Here is a 10,526-nt window from a genome sequence, read left to right on the forward strand (position 1 = left end):
TTTTATATATCTATATATATATTTTCAAAATAAGAAATTTCAAAATGCAAAATAAAAATGATCAGAAGTATAATTTTTCAATTGATTTTCATTTTTTATTCGAATTAGATAATATTTAAATTTTATCTTAATTAAATTTCATCAAACAAAATCTATTTTCTAATATAAGATAAAAGATATGTATAAGAAAAAATAAATAATCATTATTAAAATTAAATTATTAAAAATTAATTAAAATATTAAATTTATAAAATTAAATTATTATTAAATATCGCTTTTAATAATTCAAAGAATGAGATTATTTTCCTAGATTTATTATATACAAAAAACTTTTTCTTGGCTATGGACATACGATAGAACATTATTTCTCCTTGTGATACGTTTATTACGCAAGATTATGTGGGATAGTCTGCGGTTATGCTTTATTAGACTGCAGAAGATGCGAGGCTTACTTTTGTAAACATGTGTGATATATACAATATTTCGTTTGCTACTTTATACGTATGAATTATTATACATTATGGTTAGTTTAATATTATCGGCAATATATAATAATATTGCAAAACAATCAATATCGATTTTAAATGTTCAACTGTCTATTATAGGCATATCTTTGTTATATATATATAATTCGAATTGTTTCTTCAAAATAATAATAAAAAGATTTGAGTATATATACATATACATTTTTGAGTATATATTTATTTTTTAATTCTAAATATCAATAACTTTTAATTTCATCTTAATTCTTATTGGAAAGTTTGAATATTTCAAATTATCGCATCATATCGTTAATGGAAGATCTAGAAGTCAAGATTTATCTCGTTGTTTGATAACCTTTTTATTTTATCATTTTTATTAATCATTTTATTGATAATGCAGACTATATCAATTTATATATTTTTTATATAAATATGTATTTTCAGTCTTTCAGCTAATGACATTTCTATGACGAAAAAAATTCTAAAAATCTTGATAGAATAATTATTTCTTATTTTTTAATTTAATTTAATTATCTATTTTGATTTCTTCATAATTTTATTGCTTTTAATAATTTAAGACTTCTTTTATGAAAAAAATAAGAATTTTGAAACATAATATAAATAAAAAATATTAAATTAAAAATTGTTTATATATCAAGAAACAAAGAATTATTTGATTCATCGATATAAAATGGGTTGATTGCTTTCAATATATTAATCGATAAAGTAATAACAGTATAAGTAAAAATAAACAATAATTCAAAAACAAATTATTTTCTTTCTTTTAACATACATAATTTTTTTTATATTATCGACATTAGTATTGTTCAGAATAATTAAGATAAATTATTTTATTATTATTATTATTAAAAAAGAATCTAAAAAAAAAATAATATAAATATAATACAATAATATAATATAAATTCATCTATTTTTATATTTTTATATTTGTAAATTTTGATATCATGATTAAATTCTAAAATAAGATCATATACATATATCATTATTGCTTCTACTTATATGTATCACTAATCGAATATTTGTAATTATTAATCTTAAATCAGAAAATATGTATATATATAATATGCAATCATAACCGTTATTAAAATATAAAAAAATATATACAAAATTAGAATTTTTACAAATTTAAAATTTTTAATAATTATTGTATTAAAAATATAGTTTCAACAAAACGTTACACAAGAATTCAAGTTAAAGAATTTTATATATATAATTACTATATTATATAACATGCAATCATGAAAATTCAAATTGATACATTACTTGGCAAATTTCGTGTATGTATGTACATAATTTATTACATATTTATATATCATATTTATTATCATAGATATTTTAATATTGTCTTTTAACGATATCTATACATTAATAAAATTAACACAAGCATATATATATTTAAATTATTGTTATTATAGTACATATTCTATATTATATTTTTTTTTCACTTTTATTCAAAGAATTTAAAATTTTAATAATATATAAATATCGTTATGTATATCAAACTAAATGACTAAACTAATCGATAAAAAGAAGTTCAAATTTCAATAAATCGTTGATATAAAATCAAATTAAATCATTCCATTGCTAGTTGATTTTAATATTTAATTGATTACACGTATCTTTCGTATTTATTATTTTCTATATTTTAGAACAATATAATATTAAAAAAGAAGTTCAAATGGCATTTTACTGAGATGAAAAACAACGTATAGTTAAATAAATTTTAAAGTTAATGATGTTACGTGACCTTGTGAAATGTAACTAATCACGATTCGGCCGATAATGAAACGATCATAGCGCCAAAGTTGTATAGTCGCGTCAGTTAATAACGTTATATTAAAAATTGTGACTGAATATTTGATATAAATATACATTTTAATTTTTTTTTTATTTTTTCCTTTATTACTGTGTATACGGATATTTAAATGATTCACTTTTTAGAAGTAATAATGATAGATAGCTTCGATGATACGCCGTTGATTTATACCATAGTGACACATCCACGCTTGTTGAAGATACATTAACTCGCGCGCTCGTATCGCGTTCAGTTGGTTTCGTTCATTCGAGAGTTTGAGGATCTCGAAAGCTTGGTGTCGGTTAGACGTGAATTTAAACAATCACTCGCATGCTGTGAGTGACGAGTGAAAATTAATATTCGCGCGCACTCTCGCTCTTTGTAGAGCTTTGAGAAAGATATATACGAATGGAATACTTGTTGAATGTAAGTGATCGTATATGTGGAGAAAAAAGATAATGTATTGTTTTCCATGGTTGTCAGAATTTTATTGAAATTTTTTTTTGAAATCGATGATACAAATTTCTTAGAATATATAATCATTCGTTTATTATTTATTATAAATATAATAATAGAATTAATTCACATAATTTGTATAAAACATTCCATTAGAAAATAATTGTGACTGTTTGCGTCCAATAAAATTTGGTCGCGCGAACTGTTTGATTGACATAATCCATACTAATTTAAACCTTGCATTTGTTCTCTTGTAAACATTGAAATTCTACTATCATCCAAGCGGTGAACATTGAAATTGAAAACATTAGATAACATTTAAATCGAACTCAATTGATAATAATCGAATAAATCAACCGTTTAAGATTCATTCGTTGATAAAAACTTATGATACGATATGATCGTTATCTAAAACACTTTATCATATATATATTTTTAATATATTTTTTATATAGTTGTAAAATTTAATAAATACACATTATGCAATACAATTGTACATATTACATCATATATCGTAAGTTTGCCATAATAATATTGTTAAAAAAGATTAGGAATACAAGAATATGTTTGTCATAATCTTTGCAAACTAAATTGTAATTATATATCTATTTTTTTCTATCTTTTTTTTTTATTTTTCATATAAATTCAAAACAACCACGAATTAAGAAATTAATATTATTTGTTTGTGATATTTCATAATCACAATTTATTTCTTTATTAATAATTTAAATTTATCAATTTGAAAATTTTTATTTATAATCTTATATTATATTATTATATATATGTGAATGCAATATTTATGATTACATAAATATTTAGAAATAATCTAATTTAATTAATTTTGATATAATTTTTTAATTTTTACTACATTATACTTATATAATATCTTCTTGAACTAATATTTTTTTATTTATCTCTTTTGTTTTTAATATACATATAGCATAGTATGATATATTTAAGAATGATATTCAAGATTTATTTTTATATTTCATTTAAATATCCATATCATAGTTTTAATAAATATAATTGATCTCAAAATTTAGTTAAATACTTCATTTTTAGTTTTTAACTTAATTTTTCATCATGCATTCTACTTTGTTTTTAAACAATTAAATCATTGCAGAATAAAAGAATAAATATCAAAAATTAATATTCTGTTGTTTTTTTTTTTTACCAATATACAATTTTTTATAAAATATTCGAATATTCAATATATATATATAATTTTAAAACCAACTATAGTTTTGTGAAAAAAATAAAGTTCTACCTAAATAAATATTTTAAATTTATCATAGTTTTTATATAGTATTAAGAAAATCAAAAACAAATCAAGCATAATTAGATTCATTTATCATTTTGTAAAAATTAAATAAATATTTCGAAATATTTTATAAAATTATATTTTATTAATATTAAATTCGAATAAAGATAATATAAATAAAAATTCTATGGAAATTCCTTCATTTTTTGTTTAAAAAAAATCATAGTTGTTGTTATTTTATTAAAATCATGAAGATAGATAATATCTTGTATGTTTATGTATATTATATAACATTTTCAATTTTACAAATAAATTATTGAACTTTATTATTTTGAATCAGATGAAATTCAAATAATTACATTTTATTCTCTTGGTTTGATCCTATTGCAATAGGAAAATAATTCGTTTAATAAAGAATTGGTTAATAAATGAATTGGTTTTTGTGCGACGATAGATCGCTTGTTGAAATTACATCTTTTTTAATCTTTACTTATAAAATTATAAAATGTATCAAGACATATAAGACTAACAAGAAGAAAGAAAATATTTAAAGAAACGATTTTCAGTTTTTTTAAGGAGAAATAAATGAATTCCATTCTTATAAATGTTAAAGCCAGTATCACTTATCCAGTTTTACCCAAACGATAAGATCATAAAATCATAAAAATTTAAAATGAAATAAAATCTGAAACTATTTAATAATGAGATTCTTTTAATAAATTCTATTCTTAATTTTTCTTTTTATTTTATTAATAGTATTTTATTAATAGTAAATTATTAAATTTCATCCCAATATCCCGTTTTTACCTCGTTATATTTTATTTCATTAATACATCAAAAATATTCAATTTTCATACAATTTTAAACTAACTCAATTTTTTCTTATTTATCAAATTTATGAATGTTATTTTTAACTATGAATATGGTTAACATTATATAACTATATAAATATGTATATACGATACAATAAAGTTCGCAGATTCATCGTGATAAAATAAATATGTACTTATTTCATTGCTAAATTTCATTGTAATCATTTTCAAGCTATATCTTTTGAGGACTAATGTATCGATGTCTTGTCTGTTCTTCGAAACAATTTTCAAAAATTGTTTTGCAGTATATCTTTCATAACTGCTGCCATTTTATTTTCTTATTTTACTTCTTGATAATATTTATTTTACTTTTAAGAAAAAAATAATTGAAGATTAACTAAAAATCTATTATAGTTCAAGCATAACTATTTCTTTTTATAACTTTTTATAAAAATTTTCTCATTAATATTAATAAAATTTTATTGCGTTAAAGTAGTTAAGATATTAATACTGACTGATTATTCTATAAAATTATTTTTAAAAACTTTTAAAATTACATTGAAGAATGAACAAAACATTAATGCATATTTTTCAAAGGAAATATTTTAAAAATAATTACGGTAATATCTAATAATAAAATATGCAATAATTTTTCAAAGAGTTTGTTGAGAATTTTATTATGGATTTCTTATTAAATTATGATTATTTTAAATTTCTTATAAGAAAATGTAAAAAATATATTTTACAAACAAAATGAGAAAGATTATATGATAATTTTCATCGAATAACTTTATCTAAGAAGATTTATTAAAATCTATTAAAATCAATATAATTTGAATTGATTTTGAAATTAATTAAATACAATTTTTTAACTCAAATAGTTTCAAAATGAAGAGAATATTTATTTGTAATTCAAGAGGCCTCGAATTATTTGTATTTCCATTATGATAAGTGATTATATTAAAAGCCGATAATATTAATGATTAATGATTTTACAAAATGTACATATATGCATTTGGCATAAATTTTTATTAAAATTATTCATTCATTCGCAAACGTATACAACGATATTAGTAATAGGATTCGTATTTTTAATACCATTCTCAAAATTAATAATTATTAAAACTATGCAATAATAATAAATAATAAATATATAAATAATTTTTTTTAATTTTTTACAAGTAAAATGCCGACTAATAATAATGCTAACATCTTGGCATTTTTGAAATAGCATTATGAAATTATGTTTAGTTTTCTATCTTAGTTTAAATGTTATTAGAGTCAACTTTTTGAAATTTTTTGATATTATTTTATGAAATATTTTCTTTATACACAAACTAAGTAAATATTATAAAGAGAACTGATTTTTTTAAATTTCATAAAAATTTCATATAATGGAATGAAATATAAAAAATTATTTATTTGATCAATATTAACGAATTTAGATTTATTTTATAAACACGTAAAAAAAACTATTATATTTATATTTATTTGTTTATATTATTATATTTTTATATTTTTATATTATTATATTATTATATTTTTATTTGTTTTTATAAAAAAAAAATAATCAAACAAGAAACAATAATCATTGACAATAATAAATGTCACTAAGAAACAAATATCAATTCAACCTGATAATATTCTCTTAATTAAGGATAATTTAATAGAAACCAGGAAAATAGTATCTTCTTTCTCCACGACTATTTAACGATTTACTCCTTTCTAACGAGTAAATAATTAACAACGAGAAAGAAAAGAGACAGTAAATAAATAAATAAATAAAAAGTGTAAAACCATTGTAATACGTCATGCACGATTTCTCGAAATTGGATGGTGATGATGGCAGCCTCAAGCGGTTTATGAAGAGAAAAGGTATTTATTACTTTGTCGTTTACCATCTTGGTGAATAAATCCGTAGGCACGCGGTCATCAACGCAGTCCCTCAGATACGCAGGCATTCCGCGAAAGGACTAAGAGAGATGCCCTAAACGAGCTTCAGCATGAATTAGAGAAACTTGAGGCAACCGCAACAGGGGATATCAAGGAGGAAATTCATCGACAATTCGATGGCTTTACTCATCTCTTTCGACGATTCCTCCAAGAAGAAGGACCTTCGTTGGAATGGGATCGAATACAAAAGTTGCCTGATGATGCGGTAAATAAATGCTCTTTCAAATTATAATTGCAATATCTTTTTTTATTAATATTAAAATTCTTTTTTATTTTAAATATAACAAGGATGATATTTTTTTCAATAAAATATATTTCTTCAATATTTTTCATATTATCTTGTATATTATCGACCATCAATTGTCAAATATTTATAGTTAAGATAAAAACGAACATTAAAGAATTAATGTGTTAATAAATTGATGTAATTAAAGATTGAAATTGATATTTTTATTATATTTGTATTATTTTTTTTAATTATAAAAAAAAAATAAATTATATATCAAAATGTATTTCGTTTAGTTATGATCGATATATATATAATCTTTCATAATGATTAATGATGAAATTTAAAAAAAAAAATTATAAAGTTAATGAAGCTTAATATTTTTAGATAAGAGATTATAATTCCTTGCCAACTCCAGAAGGAGAAGAAGTGAAAACTCTTTTAAGCAAGTTAATCGTTATAAAATTAAATGGTGGTTTAGGAACTAGTATGGGATGTCATGGTCCAAAATCTGTAATAGCAGTACGCAATGGACTTACGTTCCTTGATCTGACAGTACAACAAATTGAGGTAAAAAATATATATATATATAAATATTATGATTATAGAAATAAAAAAAAAATATTTAAAATGTCACGAGAAATTTATTTTATTACTTATTATTTCTTATGGACACAGTATTTAAACAAAACTTATAATGCTAATGTTCCGCTCATTTTGATGAATTCTTTCAATACGGATGATGATACACAACGAATTATTAGAAAATACAAAGGAATAGATGTTAATATTCAAACATTTAATCAAAGTTGTTATCCTCGCATCAATAGAGATTCTTTACTTCCAACTGCAAAACACTGTGATATTGCAGATGATATTGAAGCGTAAGATTAATATCAAACGATTTCAAATATTTATTAAATATGTAAACTTATTTATATAAATATTTATAAATATTTTATTTATAGATGGTATCCTCCTGGTCATGGAGATTTTTATGAAAGTTTTCGAAATTCAGGTTTATTAAAAAAATTTATAAAAGAGGTAAAAAATTTTTAATTTTTTCAATTTCTTATGTATAAAAAATTATATATTATCATTTATTTATAATAAATATTCTTCTTGAATATAGGGACGTGAATATTGTTTTATTTCAAACATTGATAATTTAGGTGCTACTGTAGATTTCAAAATTTTGAAATTATTATTAGATAAACGTGAAGCTTCACCTCTTGAATTTGTTATGGAAGTTACTGATAAAACTCGAGCTGATGTTAAGGTAGTAAAATTTTCTTTTATAAATTGAAATATTCAAATTTATGAAATAGAATTTACCTTTATATATTTTTCTAGGGTGGTACATTAATTAAATATGAAGATAAACTACGTTTACTTGAAATTGCTCAAGTTCCAAAGGATCATGTAGACGATTTTAAATCAGTAAAAACATTCAAGTTTTTCAACACAAATAATTTATGGATAAAACTTAGTGGTATTCTTTTTTTTATTAATTATAAAATTCATAATTATAATATGTATTTCTTATTTTCTTTTTAGCTATTGAAAGGGTACTTGAAAAGAATTCTTTGAACATGGAAATTATTGTCAATAATAAGACTTTTTCAAATGGTTCAAATATCATTCAATTAGAAACAGCTGTTGGAGCAGCTATGAAATCATTTGAAGGAAGTATTGGTAAAAATCCATATTTTGTATTTTGTGAACTTTAACATTTTTAAATAAAATTTTAATTATCTATTAATCTTTTATTATAATTATATTATTTATTATTATGTATTTGTATAAATCTATAAATAGGTATAAATGTCCCTCGGAGTAGATTTTTACCAGTGAAAAAAACTTCAGACTTAATGCTTGTTATGAGCAATTTATACACTCTTCGCAATGGTTCATTAGTAATGAGTCCTCAACGAATGTTCCCCACTACACCTCTTATAAAATTAGGTGATAATCATTTTGCAAAGGTTATTATTTTATTCATAATTTCTATGAAAATTTTAAATTTTAAATTTTTTATAATAATTAATGTGATTTTATAGGTCAAAGAATTTCTTACTAGATTTCCAGCAATTCCAGATCTTTTGGAATTAGACCATTTAACAGTGTCTGGTGATGTTACTTTTGGAAAAGGTGTAACTCTTAAAGGAACTGTTATAATTATTGCAAATCATGGAGAGCGTATCGATCTTCCATCAGGCACAATTTTAGAAAATAAAATAGTCTCTGGGAATTTGCGTATATTGAATCATTAAACAATGAAAAAAAAATTTTATCTATTGCACAGTATAAAAATAAGTAAAAAAAAAATATAGTATATATTCATTTAACATTACAAATAAAATATGTACAAAATTTATAATTTGTGCATAATTAAATATTATTTTAAAAACAATAATAAAGAGTTTATAAATATATTGTTTCATTTTTATTTTCATCTTACTTTAAATATATTATATTAAATTATATTTAATTATATTAAAATATTTATAATATTTTTCTATTTATTATTATTTTATTTTTCTAATTCTTTAAAATTAACATTTTATTAATCTCTTTCATATTTTTTATTTTATTCTTTTACGCAAAAATATAAAAATTTTAATCGTAATAGAAGTTAAATTGTATATGAAGAAAACACGTAACGAAAATTTAAAATAATATTCATTTGAAAAAAATTCAAATGTGTATGCGTGCATGCGTGCGTGCATGCGTATGTATGTAATATACATTATTAAACATATATATTACTTTTGGCGCCAAAATAATAATTAGTAGCTAAGATGTAGATGTAGATAATATCAAATCTATTGGAATATATATATAAAAAAATCTCATAATCTATAAAATATTCTAATATCAAAGAGATATACAAAATTTCATATGAAACTATGTTTATTCTTTTATTAATTGTTTTTATATTTTGAAGGCAGGCTTGATATACTTTGATATACTTAGTTCAGTTAGTTAACCGCTTGAATAGATTTTAAGGAATAGTGGGGATAACAGATAATACAAGCGTAATTCTAACTAAACACTACTGTATTTTCAGGTAGTATTAGCTATACTTTTGAATAATTAATGTAGTGTATATTCTTATATGTATATTTTAATAGCATATATATGTGAATAATTAATAATGTTTAAACAAATATATATTATTATACATATATTTTTAATTTCTTAATATTTAATAATTTTTTATTATTTGATTTTTCTTCTGAAGATTCTGTTTACTACTTAATATTTAGAAAATTTATACATTTGATTGATTCAAAATAACTTTTAAACATAATATAGGAAAATATGTCACATAGAATTCTTAAATATTAAATTATTATAAAAAAATTTTAAAATATTCAATCGAGTTTAATAAATGTTTCATTAAGTATGCAATATTTTACTTATGATAAAATTTTACAATAATAATTATATAAATATTTAATAAAATAATAATTTTTAATTTTTTTAAAAGAATTACTTTTATTTTTTTCTTGAAAAA

At 20.5% G+C, this 10,526-nt stretch overlaps 1 protein-coding gene across 7 annotated transcripts in view; it reads left to right on the top strand.

Annotated features, from left to right (window-relative positions):
• LOC102677144 (UTP--glucose-1-phosphate uridylyltransferase) overlaps positions 1–9,439 on the top strand; it is a 23,152-nt gene extending 13,713 nt beyond the window's left edge. The window contains exons 1-11 of one of the 7 annotated variants that reach the window (XM_031513735.1): positions 2,216–2,231; positions 6,594–6,702; positions 6,777–6,985; positions 7,394–7,576; positions 7,685–7,890; positions 7,975–8,050; positions 8,139–8,285; positions 8,360–8,498; positions 8,564–8,701; positions 8,825–8,991; positions 9,067–9,439. In XM_031513735.1, the coding sequence (XP_031369595.1) occupies positions 6,639–6,702; positions 6,777–6,985; positions 7,394–7,576; positions 7,685–7,890; positions 7,975–8,050; positions 8,139–8,285; positions 8,360–8,498; positions 8,564–8,701; positions 8,825–8,991; positions 9,067–9,279 (1,542 nt within the window). In that variant the 5' untranslated portion in view covers positions 2,216–2,231; positions 6,594–6,638 and the 3' untranslated portion in view covers positions 9,280–9,439. Of the gene's footprint in view, positions 1–2,215; positions 2,232–2,304; positions 2,725–6,477; positions 6,703–6,748; positions 6,986–7,393; positions 7,577–7,684; positions 7,891–7,974; positions 8,051–8,138; positions 8,286–8,359; positions 8,499–8,563; positions 8,702–8,824; positions 8,992–9,066 lie in introns of those variants that run through there. The other 6 variants (XM_006608634.2, XM_006608633.2, XM_031513740.1 and 3 more) reach the window with 6 other exon arrangements.
• Positions 9,440–10,526: the final 1,087 nt, after the last annotated feature.

Source organism: Apis dorsata, unplaced genomic scaffold (assembly GCF_000469605.1).
Source record: "Apis dorsata unplaced genomic scaffold, Apis dorsata 1.3 scaffold_41, whole genome shotgun sequence".
Lineage (NCBI taxonomy): Eukaryota > Metazoa > Arthropoda > Insecta > Hymenoptera > Apidae > Apis > Apis dorsata.